Source organism: Spea bombifrons, chromosome 3, assembly GCF_027358695.1.
Source record: "Spea bombifrons isolate aSpeBom1 chromosome 3, aSpeBom1.2.pri, whole genome shotgun sequence".
NCBI classification, from domain to species: domain Eukaryota; kingdom Metazoa; phylum Chordata; class Amphibia; order Anura; family Pelobatidae; genus Spea; species Spea bombifrons.
Genome location: NC_071089.1, coordinates 9118999 through 9141806, shown reverse-complemented (window position 1 = coordinate 9141806; position 22808 = coordinate 9118999). Strand labels below are relative to the sequence as shown.

Sequence of the window (22808 nt, the reverse complement as noted above, 5' to 3'; positions counted from 1 at the left end):
TAGACTTGGATGCACACTATATAGTATTGACTGGGTTTCTCTATTCGTTGGAGAAAACACAAAAAAAATGCTATGTCCTGGTGAATTCAGGACTTTAATGAAATGTGTATTTTTCCCTCAAAATGGTACAATTCCCCCCCCCCTACATTTATCTACCGGTATTTGTAAATATATTGTATAAATAAAAAATACATTTTACAATAATAAGTGGTAATGCTTGCCTCCTGCCCCTCGTCTTCCTTTTTCTCCATCCCGTGTGTTACCTTAGTGGTTATACGGTGCTGGGATTTTAACATGCGCGGGACAGGCATGCGGCTCCTGAATCTAAGACATGACTGATGACAGGGTTTGAATTTTTATCTTTAAAGCTGGAGAACCAAGCAAGAGGAGATGGGAAAATGGGGCTTATCTGACGTCGGATTCTATGTTCTGACAAATACGTGTTTAAGGTTTAACCCTGGAACCTTTTCCTCCGAGAGCTGAACCGTCCAGCAGAATATATATAGAATAAATATATATATATATATATATATATATATATATATATATATATATAGAATATAATATAGGGACAGCGTACTGCCCCAAACAGTCCCACCAAAAATAAAGTTCTCAAATGCAGATGAAATGCTGGTATTTTAACCCTTTCCATGCACTAATTTTACCACCAGCCTTTGTTAAACTTTATGGTAGCAAATCTTTTTCACACGTTGTACTCCAGGTATAAATTTACCGCTCCTGGTATATGTCCGTGTCAAACAACATCTCCTGAGCGCAGTGATATCCCACATGCAAGTTTTGTGAAGATATAGCGCTAATTGTAGGACTCGCTCATAAAAAGTTTTTTTTGTATATATTTGGAGTTTTTTGTGGGGGATTATTTTGACATGTTACCTATTCTTTTTTAAATATTTTTTTTATTATACTAATCACTTTGCTGCATGGTCAGCCTGCAGGGGGAGCTCGAGAGTTCTCAGGAGGGTCTGGATAGATCCTCTGTGAGCTCATTGATTGACAGTTTGCATCGCCATCTTGTGAATGGCGGCAATGCCATTCACGGATGGCGATTGTGGTTGCTCTTCGAGCTATCACAAGGGGTTTGGGGTGGGGGGCTGTGTTATTGACACCGATTATGCTTAGGAATTGATTTTCTAAGCCCTATTTTAGCCGGCAGCCATTTTTTTCGGCCGCCGAAGCAGGTAATTAACAGCAGACCCTCTGACTGATGAAAGTATACGGCAGAATGGGCTTCACCAGCACTGCATCAAGAACCAGCTCACCGTGTAAGTCGCTGAAAATATAACAATAGCGGCCTCCACGTCTGAAGATAAAAGGAAGTTCATTGGAACAAAATGACAACAAACTAGGTTTATGTCAATGCCGACTGGGGGTTATATTACTGTATACAGCCCAGTGAGTTATCACTGTATACAGTACGTGACGGGGGGGTATTACTGTATACAGCACTGGGATTATGCTCGAGGAGAAACAAATTTATTTCCGGTTCCGTCCCTTTGTGTTTTGAAAGCTGCAGCTCCCGCTCCTGACAGGATGTTTTTAGCCCCGAGTAGCTTCTTATTCGGCCTCCTAAGCGGAACATTTCGGGTGTAATGATGTATACGTTGTCAAGCAGGTCGGCTCAGCGTCCAGACGGGGACGCCAGAACAGCGTCTACGGCAGCGTTCGGATAAACCATCGTTTTAAATTCTCCATTCTGCGCTCTGATTGGCTCGCGCGTCTACGAATCGGTTAAACAAACAGGGAGCAGCGCTACTGCCTCGTGTGACCAATCACGTCAGGTTCGCAGTCTCTTTTTAAACTTAAGTCACACCCACCCCAATTCAAGCGCTGGTTGTTCATCGTGTGTGGGCGTGTATCTGTGTCTAAGCTGGCCAATCGCGTGAGCCTACGATTTGTCAATGGACCAATGGGCACAATGCTTTGTCCCGTTTGCTGTAGGCAGCGCGGAGTTTGAATCGTTACGGAGTGATCGCGACATGAGAACCGGGACATTATAAACATCCAGGTAACTGACCGGGGAGCCGCTTTGTGGCCTTTGTTTTCCCCAGGCGTGCTGGGAGGGAGAAACGGACCAAGCTGGGATTAAATATTTCTGTGAAGTTTCTAGTCACACGTTGATACCTTTATTGGGCCAAACGCAGAGCAAGACGTAAAGCTTTGGAGACCTCAATAGTCTCTTCTTCATTCCTTCTGAAAAAGAGACTCCTGAGGTGTTTTTTCTATGTTTGGTCCATAAGCCATTTTCACCCGGGCTGGCTCTTTTCTGTTTTTGGCTCTCGCACTCTGACAGGATAGGTATTTATACATTTGGGTGAAATATCCTGTCCTCTGCTGAGCTGAAATGTAATTGTTTTCTGATGATGTAATGTTGTGACGTCAGACATTTTATAAAACTTTTGAATCATTTGTATGTGTGTCTTCCCCACTCTCCTCGCTTCATCTAACATGTGTCATTGCTTTTTCTTGGCTCCATGACTCTATTAAACATGATGAAGGGCTTACAGTACAGGTGCTGGGCCCTGCATGCTGTATATTTAATTCATTGACGTGTCTTCTCACCCACTTGCATAGAATGTGACGGCAGATAAGAGCTGTCTGGCCCGTCCAGTCTGCCCGTTTCTCCTGATCTAAGGATTTAATTTCCTATCGGGCTCAGTCCGTCACCTACTGAGGATCGCTTTACTTCTATCCCGTGCATTCTCCCTCACTGTATCAGTCTTTTCCGCTTCTACCGTGAGACTGCTCCATTCATCTACTACCCTCTCGGTAAAGTAGAACGTCCTCGAGTCGCATCGAAGCCTCTGGCCCTCTGAACGTCTGCCTTGTCCCTGTGTTAATAATCTCCCGTCAACTCTCCCTTTTATTAACCCCTTACTGACACTTAAGGCATGTTAATGCTCTCCTGTCAAATCTCCCTTTTATTAACCCTTAAGGCATGTTAATGCTCTCCCGTCAGCGCTCCCTTTTATTAACCCTTAAGGCATGTTACCGCTCTCCCGTCAGCTCTCCCTTTTATTAACCCTTAAGGCACGTTATCGCTCTCCTGCCGTGGGACAGGTGCACGTTTTGGATGGATTTGCCGGATACGGATGCCGAGTTTCTCGCGGATTCCTCTTTTAGGATTGCTGCATTTATTATCTTTCTCTCCATTCTGTGCCGCTAGGAAGCCGGCAGTTTCTTCCGTCACATCGTGTAAATTCCGTAAAGATAATAAACGTGTATTTTTAATCAGAATATATAATTCTTTGATGGTTAAAGCTTATAGAATATTAAAAAACGGATACTTTTTTTTTTTTTTTGAGCAGTTCTGTCACAACAGTTACCATGGAAACCAGTGAAGTGGTTTATGGCTCCACATTTAACATGTTGACGCAGAATAGCAGATATGATTTGTCGTAAAAAAATATATAATGTATATTTTACTGATAAAATGCCCCCAAAATCCCGAGCCCAGCACTCGGCTGGTGTCTGCATCAGCCTACCCGGCCGTTCCCTTTCTGACACGTAATACGGCGTGAATTGTAATGTTTTAGGGATTGCAGAACGCGTGCGATGAGTTGGGTGGTGGAAGAATGGAAGGAGGGACTTCCGACAAAAACCCTCCAGAAAATCCAGGAGCTGGAGAGTCAGCTGGACAAACTGAAGAAAGAGCGGCAGCAGAGGCAGTTCCAGTTTGAGTCGCTGGAGGCGGCGTTCCAGAAGCAGAAGCAAAAGGTAATATGGTGGGATCCGGCGGGGGTCCTGGCGTAGTGTGAATAAATGCCCCCGTCTGTGTTACGTACAGCGCGTAGAACACTTTATCCATACATTTCCGTCGCCGGGAATAAGCATTCCCTTTAAAAAGAACCCGGCACAGACACTGTTTTTATCCAGCTCGCTAAAAATGTCATGTTGTTTACAGTGTAAAAAAACAATATATGGGTATTAGAAACCCACCTTATGTATATGGCAGCCGTCCCAACTTCCCATTCTACAGAACTGTATGGTTATTCCACCCCGTTAAGTTTACCTTCTCCTGTCGTTCATTGGTTCAGGAAATAGCCATGGCAGCCAGAGATCTCCCCACAAAGTGAACTAAATATCTCCAGTAGGTTGTCAAAAAAATAAATAAATAAATAAATAATGGGTTTTGAGAAGTTTGAGTGAATGAATGTAGTTGTACTACACACTGTACTGTTCCTGAACATGCGCTGCATATTATTTTGCTGAGCATTTATGCTCTGGAGAGGAAGGTTAACGCACTCTCCCGTATAGAATTATTAAAACCAATTCCAGCAATTCCAAAATAAATGAAATAGTGGTTTATGCTCCATTTTCTAATACATACAAGGGACAGGAGATGCCGCATATTTTATAACAGGTGGCTAATTTTGTATCAATGATTAGCATTTTCCTCAGTAGAAAGGGGGAAAAATAAGCTTTTCAACCAATTTTATCGCTCTCTCATTTTCTCTCTCGCTCTCATTCTCTCTCTCTCTCTCATTCTCTCTCTCTCTCTCTTTGATGAGGGGAATACCTTTCTGACAGTTGGTGCCACTTTAGGAGTCACGCTGTAAACCAGCCCCTGTGACTGCCTGTAAGCGAGTGAACACTGAATGAAGGGCATCAATGGTGTATGTAATGTGATGATTGTAAATTGCTGCCCCTTTCATCCATCCTGTGTGAATCTATTGGACAGGTTGAAAGCGAAAAGAGTGAGGTGACTGCACTCAAGCGCGAGAACCAGAGCTTGATAGAATTATGCGACACCCAGGAAAAGACAAAGCAGAAGCTAATTCACGATCACCAAGTCAAAGAATCGCAGGCCAACTTCCTGGAAGGGCAGCTGACATCCAGCAAGAAGCACATTGAGAAGCTGGAGCAAGAACTGAAACGGTTAATAAACCAGATTTATGGGACTTTAAGCAGCATTTAGTGATCAGGCTTCCTGAATTTTAACGGGGCCGCCGTTTATCATCTGATGCAACATTGTTTTATCAGTGACGATGAAGCCGATTCTTAGTTTTAGGTGCTGGACTTGTGATTATTAACAACTTTTACTTATTTTGTTTTCCTTTCGCCAGCTATAAGAATGATTTGGAGAAAAGCCAACACTCCTTTAATGCCGGGGACATGTCTCTGTGTGTCACTCCGCAGAAAGCTTCAGCTGTTGTGTGTACACCTAATAATTCCAGAGGTAAGTCATTTAACCCCGTCCTTATTCCCGGTCGCTTGTTCGTTGCCCCCGTCGCCCGGTCCCTTGTTCATGCCCCCGTCGCCCGGTCCCTTGTTCATGCCCCCGTCGCCCTGTCCCTTGTTCATCGCCCCCGTCGCCCTGTCCCTTCTGTAACTGTTACGTTTAACACGTTAATATTATCTGACTTTTATTCAGACTCCAAATATGATGAGCTACTGGACAAATACAACAAAGAAGTTGAAGAAAGAAAGAGGCTGGAAGCGGAGCTGAAACTGATTCAGTTAAAAGTACGTGAAAGTAGAGATCGTTTAAACATATCATGTGCTTGTAGCTTTAACTCTTTGTGACGTGTTTCAGTTTAGTGCATAGTACTTACGTCCAGAGAACTAAAACCCATCGCTCAGGAACGCATGATGTTTAGTATTATATAAAAAGAAAAGAAAAACCGATAGAGGCAGATAGCCCTGAAATGTTTGCACCGCTTGGATAAGTTTGTAATAAAGTTTGGTGGCGCGGGTGCAGTACTTGTGTTCGGTGCGGCTGGTATGGTCTGTTTGGATGGTTAGATTACCCATTATTGATGCATTCTTTATGCGCTTTTATTACGCCTTTTATGTTATCCCTTTTATATAAAGTATTCTATTTCAACTTATAGACCGCAAATCCGCCTCCTCAGCCCTCCTCCCAAGGCACGATGAATCACAGGGACATCGCACGTCACCAGTCCTCCTCCTCTGTGTTTTCGTGGCAGCAGGACCGGACGCCAAGCCGTTCCTCGCACGGCAGCCACGAGACCCCTCTTAAGAGAAGCTTCGCGTCGACTCACTTTCCGTGGGAGCAAGAGGAGACCCCCATCAAAAAGGGCTACAAACCGGATAATTCTCTGAATGCACCCGATTCCTGCAACGTGCAAGCCCACGAGCAACTGAGAATTCAGAATCAAGGTAGGCTGAGTTATTTTCGGAAGAGAAGCTTTGATGAGCGGAGACGCTATCACTTCTGTTCAAGCGGATCGTTAGCGGCCATTATTTCTCAATTTTTTTTCTTCTCCTCTTCTTCAGAACTAAAGTCCAAGATAAGCGAGATGGACATCAAATTACAAGTGCAAGAAAAAGAGCTGAAAAACCAGGTCAACAGATTTCAAGAAATTCAAATTCTATTAGAAAAAACTCAGACGGAGCTCTCCGAAAAAGACAAAGCACTGACAAAAAGCAGGGATGATCTAGCCCGAGGGAAGATGCAGCTGGAGCAGTCTAATGATAAGGTACGGGAATAGATCTGCTCATACAGACTTGTAAACAAGGTACACACACACACACACACACACACACACAGTAAGCTCTTTGGAGCAGGGCCCTCCTCACCTGTTGTCTCTAAGTGAAATTATTATGTTATATACTACTTATGTCCTGTCCACCCATTGTACAGCGCTACGGAATTTGATGGTGCTATATAAAACAAATAATAATAATTATTATTTTTTTTTTTTGGTAAATTATTTCTGTTAGACTGCTGTATACAGGCTCGGTTTACATTCACTCAACTTTTGTTATGATACCTTGTTAACATAATTACTTGGTTTACAGATTAGACCGTTTAATACACTTGCTCTGCTGTATTTGTTTGGCTGCGGGGGTCTCGGATGCTGAATGCGTCCCCTGCCAGCCAGGGAGCTGGGGAAACCATGCAAATGTATTGAAGGAACTCTGATGAATCCCCCCGTGCATGTACATTAACAAAAATAGCGTGCCCATAACGGCTGGGGATCACGGCTGGCATATGTACTAGCCCAATATTCGTATTTTCCAAGACCCCTATTTGAAAGAACACTAAGCGCACTTCTGATTTCCCTCTTTCCTGTAACCAATGCTCGTCCACCGTTGGTTGGGAATAACGTGGGCTCTTTCTTTCTTTCAGTGTGTGTTAATCGAGCAAAAACTGAAGAAGGTTTCGGAGGAGCTCAGCTGCCAGAGACAGAACGCAGAAAGCGCCCGAATTACTCTGGAGCAGAAACTAAAGGAAAGAGAAAAGGAAAACCAACAGGTAGACCGTCAGTGGGTATATTCTGCGATATGCTGTCTCTGTGTAATATGTGCTGCCGAGGCCGTAGACTGATCATGTGAGTCAGGAAGGCATGTATTCACTAAGCATGTATCGAGCCTTGTTCTCATCTCTACAATTTAATATACGCTCATGTGGGATATACAGTTAAAGGTAGGATTCCTTGGGATAGAGCTGCATTTAGAATCTTTGCACTTACTGCGGCCATCTGGAGTAGTTTATATACAATTGGGGTTTATGTATAAAGAGCCGTTCTGGTGCAAAATGATACAAGCTGAGCATTCACCATAGCAACTAGTAGAATGTTCCTACTGATTGCACAGGTAAGATTATTACACGTACACACAACTCCTTGATCAGAGAGAGAGGGTTATTGCTATTATCCTTTTTGACTTGGGGATATAAATACTGTATCGGCAGTCATATTACAGTTGGGGTTGTACAGCCTGTTTTTTTGTTTTTTTTACTGCCTCGTCTTCATGTTATAACTGCACCTAATCATGTTGTCTATTAAAAAAAAACTAAGCAGAATTACAAGTCTTTTTTCCCAAGATTCTAAATGCGACACTGCTCTCTACACTAACTAAACCCATGTTTGTGTACAGATTAAAAAGATGCCACATATACCGTATTTGCTCGATTATAAGACGAGGTTTTTTTCAGAGCAAATGCTCTGAAAAATACCCCTCGTCTTATAATCGGGGTCGTCTTCTAATCAGACCTCAAATAGAGGTCTGATTATGAGACTAAGATCCAGATCCCCCGCACCGCTGCAGGGGACCTGGATCCTCCTGTCGTCGCCCCCCCCCCACACACACACACACACACACACACACACACACACTTACCGGTGCTTCCGGAGGTGAAGTTGGCAGCGGGGATTTGTATGCGTCCGTCGCAAATACCTTCCCCGACTGTCAGAGATCAGAGTTCAAGAGTTCCTGATCTCTGACAGCCGAGGAAGGTATTTGCGACGGACGCATACAAACCCCCGCTGCCAACTCCACCTCCTTCCGGCTGCCGCGGAATGAGACGTCAACCCGCTGCCCCGGCAATACAGCAGGAAATTGGAAGCACCGGTAAGTAAGTGTGTGTGTGTGTGTGTGTGTGTGTGTGTGTGTGTAGGGCATTTCTGGAATGCCTTACACCCCTATATGCCACTCTGGCACTTAGGGGGTTAAAAGGCATATTATGGGGCAGAGTGGCATATAGGGAGGTATAAGGCATTTCAGGAGGCAGAGTGGCGTTAAGGGGGCATTTAATAGTGCACTCTGCCTCCTGAAATGCCTTATACCTCCCTATATGCCACTCTGCCCCATAATATGCCTTTTAACCCCCTAAATGCCAGAGTGGCATATAGGGGTATAAGGCATTTCTGGAGGCAGAGTGCTCTATATAATGCCTTTTAACTCCCTTAATGCCACTCTGCCTCCTGGAATGCCTTATACCTCCCTATATGCCACTCTGCCCCATAATATGCATTTTAACCCCCTAAATGCCAGAATGGGATATAGGGGTATAAGGCATTTCTGGAGGCAGAGTGGCACATAGGGGGTCAAAAGGCATACCATGGGGCACAGTGGCATATAGAGGGTTAAAAGGCATATCATGGTCCACAGTGCCATATTGGTGTGGCAAGCCTGGGGGCAGATGTGCGTAACTGGGGGACAGGTTGGAAAATACAAGAAATAAAAACAAAAAAAAATATTTTTCTCAATCATAGCTTTTATTAAAAAAAAATAGTTTACATGAATTAACATTTACTGGTAAAACTTTTTTCCTTTAGGGTCGTCTTATATTCAGGCTTTTTCTTTTTTTCCTAAGTTAATATTCAGATTTTGGGGGGTCGTCTTATAATCGAGCAAATACGGTATATGTATTTCAACCCTATAATTAGCTTACTGATTGTAAACGTTACATTGGATTAACCAGCAAACAGACGGACTATAAGTAATCCTGACGGAAGCCGTGAAGGTGACCGAGCCCTTTAAAGCAGAAATTGGTGTCTCTGCTGACACCTAGAGGCCACTAGTAGTACTGCAGAGGATAAATATGCAGTCCAGGGAAAAGCATTAAATGGTAAAAGAAAATACATTGCAGGTTATGTACTGATAACGAGGAATTTTAATATTGATAGGTTGCTTGGTATAGATCTTAAATTAAGACATGGGAAGTATTTTTAACACACCCGGCCAGTGCATGCAAATGAGTTATACACGGAAGACTCTGTTACACTGTGCCGTCGCTGACTTTTAATATAAGTATATGTTACAACATTAATACAACAAAGAGCCCCCTGCATTTGAAAACGCCATACAGGATCAAATTTTGGATGTTTTGTTACTTTATCTTTAGGAACTTTTGCGCCTACAAAATTCCCTTCAAAACATGGAACAGCAGCTCAACCAGACAAAGGCGAGACTGAGTCAGGAGTCTCAGCAAGCAAAGAACGAATTCAACGCCGTCCAGTCTGAGCTCGACAAAGTAAGACTTTCTTTGAAATTACAGCCGAATATAGCTTGGCCGGCCCTCCATTAATGGATAATTGCAATAAGTGAGAGTCCACGTGGCAGTCTCGGCTCTTCTTGTTGCAGGGGAACCTGCATGTGTTTGTCCATCATAATGCATAATGAAGTTGATGAGCTAAAACCACAACTCTCCTACAAACTCACGGTCAATAAAATAAAGTCTAGCCACCCCATACATTCACCCTAGATTATTTACCCCAGTAGGTCTTTGCAGAATACTTCCCAGATTTATAAAAGTATTGAAGCTATTGCTAAACTCAGGCCCTTCCTGGGGCTTTTCACGATTAATCATTTGAAAGCAGGGTACTTAGTTGTTGTTTGTTTTTTTGTTTGTTTGTTTCTATGCAGATGAACCACGCAAAAAGAATTTTGGAAATCGAAACAGAAGAACTGAAGCAGAAACTTTCCAGATCAGAACAAGCTTTGAACGCATGCCAGAAAAATGAGCACGACTTTAAGAAACTTATCGAGGCGAGTATTTGTGTACCTTTCTGACGAATGAAAATGTTTGAAACATTTTCTAAAATGTTTGATTAAAATTAACATAAAATGATTTAATGTAACTCAGATTTGGGGTGATATCAAAAAGAATCAGTTCGCTGTTAGGTGAAAAAATAAAGTACAAGCCTGCCTATTGCAGCCGGTAGGGGAAATGCGTCGCTGATGTTATGCCAGACCATAAGAATCTAAGCTTATCTGTAGGACTTAATGCCCGGGGTGGAAAAATGAAACTTTTTTTTTACATGTTTACTTAAATGTGCTCTTTCTGCTTGTACATTTCTAACCCAATTTGACAGACAAGGTCTTAAAAATGTATCCTGCCATGGTGAATAAGATGGCCTCGAGTAGTTTATTTAGAAGAAGACAATACTGAGGGGTATTTATAGCTCCTTAAATTTTATCGTATGTTATAAATGTACACACTGCCTATTTTTTTACATTCTTCTCTGCTCGCAATCTTTCTAGGAAGCAAAACGCGAACAAAACGCCCTCAAAAGTCAGTATGATCAGAAAAGTAAAGAGGCGCTTAAACTGGAGGAAGAGCTCAAGACCGTCAATCAGACTTTAAGGCAAAACCAACTATTTGCAGAGGAACAGAAAAGTAAGTTCATCTCGTGGCATATGTTGTGTGTAGGACATGGGCGCGTTCGTTGTCGCCCACAAGTATGACATCACGCGGAGCACAAACTCGACCAAACTTTTTCACAAGCATGACCATTTTCAAACGATTGTTTTTAAGGCCATATTTAATAAGGTAAACGTGTTGTTAAAGTGATACAAATTTAGGTAAAACTGCATTGTATAAGAAACTAAACCGTTACGTTCTGGTTCTTTTCTAGATAAAACCACAGCCCTAGAAGCAGAGCTGAAATCCGCCCTTGAAAAAATGCAAGATCAAGATTCTGCTAGTTTTGAGGGTCTGAAAATGACCGTGTCTAATTTGGAAAAAGAAAGGGATTTCTGTTCGGAAGTGTTGAAGAAGAGAGAGCTGGATGCGGAACAGTCAAAGATCACGCTGGCAAGAATGGAGGAACAATCCGCGGCTTTAAAACATCAAGTGAACTCTAAAGAGAAGGAATGCAAAGAGTTAATCGTTGCAAACATTTCACTTTGCGGTTTGAAGAATGAGCAGGAAAAAGCCATCGGTGAACTTTCCAAAGAGAGAGAAGATCTGGCGCAGAAAATTGGAGGCTTCGAAAACGTCATTCAGACTCATCTGGGTCAAATCCACCTGCTAGAAAACGATAAGAACAATCTAAACACTCAGATAAAAACCCTACAAGATATAGTGGAAGCTAAAGGGGCCGAGCTGGAAATCCAGAAAGCCGCGTGCCGTGGGCTGGAATCTGAAAGCCAAACGTTCAGAAACGAAATGGAACGGTTACTGCGGCAAATATCCGACCTGAAAGGGCACGTTGCGGAGCTAAGTTCTTCATCTTCTCTGGACCGAGCATCTTGTTTAGAGAAGGCGTTGGATGAAGAAAAGCAGGCGAATGCTGAATTGCAAAGGCAGCACGACGAGCTTCTGGAAAATCACACGGCCCTGAAAAACCGCCTGGCGGAATATGAAGCTGCTCACCAACAGCTTGTAGCGGAGTCTAAAAGCTTAGAGAACAAGGTTGCCTCTGAGGAGCGTTATATTGAATCGGTGGTCGCTGCCATAAAGGTAAAGGATGAGGAGATTGATTCCTTGTCGGAAAAGTTAAGACTTCAGGAGAAAGACTTGCAAGCCGCCCATCAAACAAACCAAAAGCTCGATGATAAACTGCAGGAGATAAATCTAAATTCCGAGTCGTGGTCTGCTGAGAGGGAAGCGCTCGGTAACCTGATAAGCTCTAATCAAAGGGAGATCGAACGGCTGGCTGATGAAAATAAAAGAATCTATGAGCTTTACGATAAAGCCCTGAATAGCCAGAAAACAGAAGCGTCAAAAACAAATGATTTAATTCACGTTGCAGACGAAAAAGAAGAGGCGCGCCACATTTTGGTTGACGGGCGCAGCGAGGGCTCCAAAGAGCTTGAAGATCTAAAGTTAGAATTGGCAGAACTGAAAAAAGTTCATCAAGATGTCCAAAAAGCAAATGGAGAACTCCGGAAACTTGTTTGTGATCTCCGAAGCCAAGAGCTGTCTCAAAGCAGAGCCTTGGAAGAGTTCAAGGCGAGTCCGGGGTGCGAAGAGAGAGACCCGGTTGAGTTTGAAGCTCCTGAGATGGATGTTGATGAGAAACAGAAGCTTCTGAGATCTCTCGCAGAAAGCTCTGTCGACCTCGATGACGTTTCTATCCTTGCCGGCTGCGATAATGAGAGGAGCTGTACCCAAGAGCATCCAGAGGGCGGCGGACGTCGACTTGAAACGGCTTCACATAGTATTTGTAGAAACAGTTTGAGTGAAGAACATGCTCCGGTGCTTTCTGATATCCCAGCGGACGTTTACGATTCCGTTGATGCGAGCGAGGCGGGTGCAATCCTCGAAGCGAATCATTTCGGAGGCCGTCGCTCCATTTCTGATCGTTTTCCATCGAAAAAGCTAAATACGGAGTCAAAAGACACGGATGTTTTAGAGCAAAGTCTTGACGCCGGAAACTTAATACAGCTGCTGGCGTTATACCAAACGGAGGTAGACGACCTAAAAAAACAGCACATTTCAGAAATGGCCGTTCTGCACCAAAAAATGAAAGCTAAAGCTGCAGAGATGGAGACAAAGCTGGCGGAAGAGAAGAAGCAGACCGAGCAGTTATCGTTGGAGTTGGAAGCTGCCCGACTGGAGCTGCAGTGCCTTGACCTGAGCGCCCGATCGATACTATCTTTTGACGTCGACGATGTAAGTATCTGTTTTACAGGAATACAAAGAGCCAAACTATGATCTCTTGGTACACACAATTTTTGTAAAGTTTATATTGTAATTACTTAATGGCTTGAATGTTACATGCAGTTTTTTTTGCAGAAAATCTAGAATAGCTTGTCTTTGTTTATGTAGCACAATCTGGTTTAACCAAAGTTTATGGATATAGAATACTTCCTTCACATCTCTACATTTTCTGGTTAGTAAGCTAGACTGATTCCCCCCCTTCCCCCCCTTTTTTTCTCCCCCCCCCCCCTTTTTTCTCTCTCTCCCCCCTTTTTTCCCAATTATTTCTATTGCAAGAAGCGCTGAGCTGCAACCGGTGATCTCTTCTTGCGGTAGAAATTACTGGGATCGGCAGCTTCTTGAACATTATCTAATCTACAATTGTTAATTCACCCAATTCAATCAATATTTAGACATCAGGTACCGTTTATAATGTGTTGCTGTACATTTTGATGAAGTTTAACTATACATATCCTAGAATTTGTTAAAATATTTTGTTTCTCTGTTTCTTTCAGTTAACAAGAACCTTTGATGCCACAAATCAGAGCCTGTGTTCTGTTTTACCAATAGGAAGTTTATCCCTAAATAACACTCTTTCTCAGATTGTCCACGATCCGAAAGACCCCATCCAGAGTCCTTGTTCTAAAAATACAGGGGAAACAAAACAGGGGGCAAACCTTGTGGTCTTGAGTCAGGACAAGTCACCTGGACAAGAAGAACTCACAAGCGAGATTACTGAAGACGTTAAACGTTCCCCGAAATCAGCTGAGGATTATAATTCGGTTAGTAACCCTGATACTCCCTCAGACCGCTTAAAATCTCATATTGAAAATCTCAGGGTGCAAGCTCAGCAATTTTCCAACGAGAACTTGAAGCTTCTTGAACTTGTGAAAGAAGGAGAGGCTAAGATTGAAACGTTGGTTGCCGAAATAACAAATCTCAATGTAAAGATTGAGATGCAGAAATCTGAATTTTCTGGAAAGGAAACTTCAACCTCGGAACTTCAGAGCAAAGTAAAGGAACTCGAAGACGGAAGAGTTCTTTTATTTGAAAAACTCGAGTCGCATTCCTCCGAGAAGCAACAGTTAACTGCAAGAGTCGGGGACCTGGAAAAAGATCTAAGTAGCCTTTCTAATACAGCAGAGATGCTGAAAATCCAGTTGTCCGACTTGTCTGCCATACGTGAAGGTTTAGAAATATCTAATGGAGAACTGAGGGAAAAATATCTTCAGACCGAGAACGAACTGAAAAGAACCAGGTCTGAGAAGTCAAACATTGAGAGTCATGCGCTGTCCATGGAAGCTGATCTGGATGCTCTTCAAGCTAAATGCCAACACCTACAGGATGAAAATGCAGAGAACTTAAAATCCGTAACAACCTTACAGGAGAGAATTACCCAAGTCCTGGAAGAGAAAATGTTAATGAATCAAGAATTAGAGAGCTTGACTGAAGAGAAGGCGGAGCTTGAGAAAACGTGCGAGAGAATGAAAGCAAAGGAAAACGAGTTGGAGATGAATAAGACAAACACCAGAGAACTTATTAAAATACTGGAAGCTGAAATACGCGCTCTAAAGTCCGAGCTTCACGATGCAAAGTCCGTCACAGAACAGATGTCCAGAGAAAGAGAGAGTCTGATTGGCTTGCAAGAGATCGAGAACAGCAGAAGTTCGCAACTAGAAGACCTACAGAACCAGATCCAGCAAATGCAAGAGGAGAGGTCCGTTCTGCTGCAACAGTCAGAAGAAATCCGGGCCGAGCTGAGTGCTGCGCGAACCGAGAAGAACGAGTTGTCTGGAACCCTAGAACGCTGCCAGTCCGAGAAACACGAAATGGCCACGAGTTTGCGCTCGGCCCAGGAAGAGGTTTCCCTGATGCGCGCCGGGATAGAGAAACTCAAAATTAAAATCGAATCTGACGATAAGAAAAAACGCCACGTGTTCGACAAGCTTAAAGAGGCCGAGCGAAGCGTAGACGGCCTGAAGGACAAGATCGAGAGTCTGGAACGGGAACTGGCCATGTCCGAAGAAAACCTGGAAGGTGTAATTCTTCAGACGGAGACGATCAAGGAGGAAGCGGAAAACCTGAAGTCGCAGAAAGAGGTTTTGGAGAATGAAATGAATACTTTCAGGAGAAAGGCAACCGATCTTGAAAACAAACTTATGGTGAAACAGGAGACAATAGTGACGTTAGAAGCAACGATACGGAGTCTTACGGGCGCTCTGGAAAATAACGAAATGGCGCAGAAAACATTTAAAGAGGAGTCAGAAAAAGAGCAGCTGTCGCTTCAAATGCAGTTAAGCGAGTTACGTGAACAAAAGAAATTGTCTGAGGAGAAGTTTGAGGAAGACCGGACCAAACACGTTAACCGGATATCTCTCTTAGAGCAAAACGAAACCCAGTTGTCGAGCCGGTTAGAAGAGGCGCAAATCAAATACAGGGATCTGGAGCGTTCCGTGGAGAAACTTACCGCTGACTTGGACATCTGCAAAACGAAACTGGAGGACAAGACGGAGCGGCTCCTGATTCTCGAAGACGGACTAAAAGGAGCCGAGCGGCTGGAAAATAAATACTCTGCGGAGCTCTCGCGGTCCGAGGTGGAGAGAGAGAATTTGAGAAACGAGAAAGAGACGCTTCGGGCCGCGGTGGACAAACTGGAAGCGATGTTGCAGAATGTATCCGCGGCCAACCGCTCGCATGAGGCGACCATAGCGGATCTGAGGAAGTCCTGTGAAGATTTACAAATCAAAGCGGAGTCTTCTGCCGCGGAAAATACAGCGCTTCTGCAAAAGGTATGTGTTATATGTGTGTGTGTGTGTGTGTGTGTGTGTGTGTGTGTGTGTGTGTATATATATATATATATAATATAATATAATATATATATATATTATATTATATATATAATATAATATAATATAATGTATATAGCCCTGGCCTGGTCGCCCCATCGGGGTGCATAATTTGTTGATCACTTTTATACGTTAAGTAGATCAGGCCTGGACTGGCCATGTAGTATTCCCAGTGGGCCGCTGGCCGCGCTCACATTATCTGGGGGCCTCTGGCCTTAAAGCACCATACTTTACTCAGTCATCGCCATTCGGGTCTCCTAAGTCAATTGAAATGTAACATTTAAAAAAATAAAAATTAGTTACATTTTTAGTTCTTGAAGCGGAGTTCTTTGTTTTTAATCTGGCTGTTGCCTCCTCTCGTTTCTCTGACGTCGCCTCTGAATACAGCGGTTTTATGTGACCTTTCCCCTTTGGTTCTTCCTGCGGTTTAGTAGATAATTTCAGGCGGGCAGAGCAAATTCAGCCGTGCACAATGGAGATTGGACTCTCGGAGCGGGTGTTCTGTCAGCACCCAGATCCACTAAGACCCCCAGCTGAAAATATAAACTCCGCATACACAGGAAAAAGCACAGAATGTGTACATAAAATAACACAGATTATTAAAAAATGGGCAAAAAACCCCCCATATCTCCTAAATTATCCTGTCAAATCTAAATTTTTATTAAACAAAAAATGTATAAAAGAATAAGCTGCTGCTGTCTTTTGGCAATATGTGGCTATGGCTGATCGCCTTCTGTGGTTTTGATGGTCGGTTTGCACCGTTATTACATGTGTTCCATTCTCTACTCGTAACGCGCAGGCAGACAAATTGTCCGAAAACTGCGATGAATTACAGCAAAAGCTACGCGAGGCCGAGCAGCGCATCGAAACACTTCAACAAGCAAGCGCTTTGGAAAGGAAGGCCCTCGAAGAGCAAACGCAGACAGTAAGGCAGCAAAACGAAGAAAACAACGTGAGTTTTAAACTCCAAATAGCTGATAGGTCCAGGTTTTTCTGTATGTCGTGTGTGTGTATAATATATATATATATATATATATATATATATATATATATATATATATATATATAAATACATTTTAATGAAATTCTTCCACATTTTCTACTTGCATTTCATTTTTTCTATGCGTTTTCTAGACTCTTCTGCTCTCTATGACATCGCAAAGAAAAGAAATGGAAGAGACGATCGCAAACCTTCGCCTTCAGGCGCAGAATATGAAAGGCGATATAGAGGGCTATGAGAGCCGGCTCCTTCAAGCTGACGCGGAGCAACACGCTCTCCTGGAAGAAATAAAGCAGGTGAGGAACGTAATATTTAGCCTGATTATGGGTCAGCTTTTGCAGTTTCAGCGACGGCTTTTTACAAAATAACAAATATTGTAATTTGTAAAAAAAAAAAAACTTCTATGTGTTGTATTTTGTTTAGTTTTAACCCCTTAAGGACAATGGGTGGTCCCTAAACCCATTGAAAACAATGCATTTTAAACCTGTACATGTACGGGCTTTGTCATTAAGGTGTTAAAGGAACAATAAAATGTGCGTTTCTTATGATTGCTTCCGTTGTTCTGATCTTGGCTCCTGGCGGACACTGGGAGCAGGTTTCGTGATTTTCATTTACAGGGTTGTCCCAGGGAGGCACTCTGTGCTCCTCTCGACCCGGTAAGCAATCCTTGCTTGCGCACTTGACTGTTAAAACCGCTGTAATGGTGCGCTTCGATATCCAGACTGCAATTTAGTACTGCGGTCTCCGTAACCCAATGCCAGAGTAGCTGAAGCTCCGATGATAGAATTGTTTCATACGCACCAATATAACAAATAACAAAAAAATATACACAAAAACACAAGCATGCATTAAATGGGCCGAGACTGGGGTCGTTTTTCATAGTAAAATGTAAATGTTTTCTCTTGTATAGCACAAAGGAGAAATTCAAAGCTACCGAGGGAAATTGGCGCGAGTCGAAGCTGATCTTAATAACCATAAGCTTGAAATTCATCGTTTAAAAGCAGGCAACGATAAATTGAAGCAATCCGCGGTACAATCCCAGCAGCAGCTGCTAGAGTTTAACCAGCTTAAGGTAAGTGTGCACTTGGCAGTCATCTTCATCTGTAATGTGATATTCATCAGTTTAATTCCAGGAAGACCTGGGAAAAAAAATCCACTTAAAGGAGACATGCAGCCCCCAGAAATCTAATATATATATATATATATATATATATATATATATATATATATATATATATATATATATATATATATATAATATATATAATATATAGTGTGTGTATAATAATAATATTATAATATATGTATATTAGTGTGTAAAAACGGGAGTAAAAATTGTTTATTAACAATATTGTATATGCAACACATTGTGGAAGTGACGCTGCAGCCATCATATGTACTTTAACCCCTTAATGACAATTGATGCCCCTGGCACGTCGCCCGAAAACAAAAGGGTTCACGACAATTGACGTGCCTGGACCGTCATGACTTCAAACAGGGTTGCTTTAATGCCTCAACATTTTAAGTAATTAATGATACAATCAAAACAATGACATCTAAAGAAAGTCCTTCTTGTCCTGAAAACCCCCCCAATATATAACTTGTGTGGGTTCAGTAAACGGGAAAGAAGAAAATTGCAGCTAAACATGAGCAGCGCAGAAATAAATACAATCGGCCATTGTCACAAAGGGGTTAATGTTTGATTTTCTAATATTTTTAAATTATTGATTCATTCATGAGGGATTATATACCTACCGCCAGTCTGCTCCAGCACTCGGCAAATGCCACCCCCCCCCAGCGGTGCGCATGCGCGGCAAGTGCTCCCGTTATGCATTTCTGCCCCTGATTATCCGCTTCAATCACCAGACCTCATAAGAGGCGGGGAGCTGTAGCTTCTCCCTAAAGTAAGCCATGCTCCCCCCCTTTTTATATTATTAAAAAAATATTATTCAGAAAATAAAAACACTTAAATTTGTAAATTTTATATATATTTTTTGTTCACGTGAGCAAGATGTCAGGACTCTAACCCAGTTCAATACTTTTGTTTTAAAAACATTAAGTCACCAATCAGGCCAAAAAAATGACCCCCTGTGTCCTGGATCTAGCGTATTTTTGGGGCGTTCTGAGGTTAATTACAGATGAATCGAGCCGAGGTTCTCGTCAGTTTTCTAAGACTGATTTCTGTCTTGGGATTTACCCCGCCAGCTGTTATTCTTGCTTAACACGAAATAATAATTCCTCGTCGCCTGTAGCGCTGCGGGGATGTTTTATATCCATTTCTGATGAAACCGCGCCGCGTACAATTTCCAGAACAGCAGGCGACTCCGAGCACAAAAGAAATGCCAGGGTTTAGCTGGAGATGCCTGTCATTCCTGCATTCGTATAAAAGGCAGGTGTTGCGATATAATTACCAGCTTCTAATCCAGGCTCTAAATGAATGATATCCCTCCCGGCCGTGTATAGAACGCTATTGTGAGTTTACAGTCAGCGGTGATGCCAAGGCTTTGTGGCCCTTTATAAAAAGAAAGGGGTGATTCCAGGACTTGGTGTTTGGGTTCCTGCTAAGCGGCGACTAATGAGGGGCCGCTGGAGTCCGAGCGCTGGCCGCCGTCCTAATCCGGCTCGTGTTTCTGTAAATGCGTTTTAGGCGGAAGTGGCCCGGCTGGAAGAGGAAAATGCCGGGACCTGCCGCAAGCTGGACCGGTGGGTGAAATCCTGCGAAGAGCTGGAGCGTGAAAAGGAGCAGCTAGAAAACCAGATAAAGCAGCGAGAAGAAGCAGAGAATCGCTTACACGGAGTGCCAAGTACGTTCTTTCCTCTTTCAATCGCTGTTAACCGGTGTTAGAGTGTGTGTTAGTGTGAGTGTGTATGAATGTGTGCCAGTGCATTTATTAGTTGCAGGGGGGAGCTATGGGCCGATAGGGCTCATCTGGCTTTACCTAACACCCGGGCCAGAATGTGCCAGCGCTACCCTGTGCCCATGCCATTGACCCTCTACACACTTTCTCTTTTTCTCACAAAAAGTGCTTTAATGCTCTACAGAGTGATTCCTGCAGAAACACCCCGCGGCCATTTTTTTATTTTGGCCCAATAGTTTAATGAATCCAGTCCTTGATATAGGGGGATCATGTGAAACTTCCATGTGTTAATCGACCTATGCTTTGCTACAGATGCAGATGGCGAGACCAGCCTCAGTGTTTTGATGGCAGAGTTAGAGGAACTCAAACAGTCTTTGGAAGAGAAGAGTCTGGAAGCAGATGAGAATGTCGAAAAATACTGCACGTTAATAATTGAAACCCACAAACTGGAGGAGGCCAATGATTCCTTACGGAAAGAAGTGGATTTGTTGAGTTCAAGGCTGAAAGAACTTGAGACCCTCAAAGAAAGCCCCCCTCTCCCGCCAACGTCCGAAAGTCCTTCGAAGACATGTAAAGGGAGAAGAAGTAAGGACAGAAGGTCGGTGCCGGGAACCCGGACCTCAAAACGCCAGCGAACCCAGGAGTGCACAGAGGACGTCGGGGAGCAAACATACACAACGCCTACATCTCAGCGAGTGACGAAGAGAGTTAAGAAGACCGGCTTGGCTTCTACTCCCCAGACCACTGAAGATGTGTATTTGGAGCCAGAGGGGCTTCCGGAGGCTGTGAAAAAGGGTATGTGTCTTACTGTATAGCAGACAGCGGGAAGCAGGCCCGGAGTGGGACAAAAAATAGGCCCGGGCAACTAACCCCCCTCCCCATTTCTCACTATCTAACCCCCCTCTGCCCCTTCTCACTGCACCCCCCTCCCTCACCCTACTTACCTTGTTGCCGGAGCAAGCAGCAACTGCGGCCGGGCCCGTGGCAGGACCGGACTGACTGGGCCTATGCGGCCTCTACGGCCACATTAACGAAGGGGAAAAGGGGCACCTGCCCCTTAAGCCCGCGGCAACTGCGACCGGGTCCGCCACTCTAAGGGGCCGGGAAGCCCCCACCAGGGCCGGCCTTAGGGGTCTGCGGCCGCACAGGGCTTACATTAAAACATCGGGGTTTTTTTTTTTTTAATTATTTAACATCCTCCATGTTAAATAAAGTTAACAAAAACTTTATTTAACATGGAGGATGTTAAATAAAGTTAAAAAAAAAAAAAAAAACCCCGATTGTTTTAATGTAAACCCTGTGCGGCCGCACACCCGTAAGGCTGGCCCTGGTGGGGGCTTCACGTCCCCCTAGAGTGGTGGACCCGGTCGCAGTTGCGGCGGGCTTAAGGGGCAGGTGCCCCTTATGCCCTGGGTTAATGCGGCCTTAGAGGCCGCATAAGCCCAGTCAGTTCGGTCCTGACTGGGCCTATTTTAAGGTAGGGGCCTGGAGCTCCAGCTCCATCAGCCCCTAAGTCAATCCGGTTTGCTCGATGGCCAGTCCGGGCCTGGCGGGAAGAGAGGGTGGAATATGTTACATTAGAGTTTTTAGTGATTTAAATTCTTTTCTGCACAGCGTTTGTAACAATCTGATAGTATAGATAGTTCCCAGCACCTTTGTTGAAAAGAAGCGAAGCAACGTACCAACCACGTCTTAAAAAGTCTTTCAGCCATCTAGCCGGACAGTCCTGGTACCCAAAATTGTATTAATTTACATTTTTCTTAATTCTTAGACCTATAAAGATCCCTATAGACTACAAAGACTGTTTATTTTTTTTAAATTGTGTTTTTGTGATTAATGATTAATCAACTGTTTTCGTTCTAGAATATAGACCGTTCTCTCACTTCCCCCAACATTGATTTTAATAGTTTTTCCTTTTTTTTTTTGTAGGATTTTCAGATATCCCATCAGGTAAGCAAAGTCCTTACGTTCTCAGAAGAACCGAACTCCCGCGGAGGAGAAGTCCCCGTCTCTCTGCACAGAAGCGATCTCCTTCCAGCCTCCTAGCAGACAGCGACGACCTCGAAAACCTCGGAAATGTCCCCAACAGGACAGATGGGGGCAGCAGATCACAGAAGGTAAAAACACGGCTATTCCTGGAAACCTCTTAGCACCAAAAATGACCCCAATACGCACGCAGGGTCGTGGACTACTTGGGTCCACGGTTGTTTATGTAAAAGCCATTATTCCGAGCACTCGCGTAACAAATAACCTTTCTAATGTTTTAAAAGCATCCATAGCGGCAGTAGATTCAGTTCCTCTCTATTTGAGTTCAGTACAATGTGATACGAGGGCTGTGTTCCTGATGTTTTTTCAGTGTTTTAGTTATGCGCAAATGTAGTGATTTAGGAAAATGATCGTATATTAAGCTGTAAAGCATTTTCTGTCCCCCCCCTTAAACTTTAATATATAAAATATATATTGTAAATATATATGTAAACGTGTGTATATATATAATATATGTTTACATATATATTTACATGTTAACTGTTTTGCAGGTTAATAAAATTGAACTATTTCAACTGGAAGCCGCAGTCGGATCCATGGAGTTATCATCCCCGCTCTCCACTCACAACAGATTAAAGGGCCCCGTGGCTCAGAGTCCACGCGTTGGCCACGCAGAAAGAGACCGAGGGACGGCAGACGTCGGCACTTTGCACGAACGGTCCGAGAGCGAGGAAACCTGCAATGTCCAGTAATCCAACCGACCTCCCCCCAGGAACGGGAATTTCTTACGCTGTAACTTTTATTGGCTTTTATACATTTTATATAAGTCTTGATTTCTAGGGTGTCAAAAACTGCTCATATTACAAGTTTTCCCTAAAGTGAGAAAATGTCTGGGGGGGGGTCAACTTGATTCCTCTTGCAACAAGCTTTCGTATAATCTGCCCTGCGTCTGAATCCTGGAATGCACTAGATGGCGGCACTCA

The 22808-nt window shown here is 43.5% G+C and overlaps 1 protein-coding gene across 1 annotated transcript; it reads left to right on the top strand.

Moving 5' to 3' along the window:
- The first annotated feature begins 1806 nt into the window (after window positions 1–1806).
- CENPF (centromere protein F) lies at window positions 1807–22655 on the top strand. Its single transcript, XM_053458703.1, has 20 exons — window positions 1807–2026; window positions 3555–3735; window positions 4700–4896; window positions 5085–5197; window positions 5393–5484; window positions 5853–6141; window positions 6259–6461; window positions 7115–7240; window positions 9614–9742; window positions 10135–10257; window positions 10753–10888; window positions 11127–13108; window positions 13651–15924; window positions 16781–16933; window positions 17116–17277; window positions 17892–18053; window positions 19629–19785; window positions 20152–20634; window positions 21769–21956; window positions 22377–22655. The coding sequence occupies exons 2-20, from the start codon at window positions 3574–3576 to the stop codon at window positions 22575–22577; spliced, it is 7332 nt and encodes a 2443-aa protein (XP_053314678.1). The 5' UTR covers window positions 1807–2026; window positions 3555–3573; the 3' UTR covers window positions 22578–22655.
- The last annotated feature ends 153 nt before the right edge of the window (window positions 22656–22808 follow it).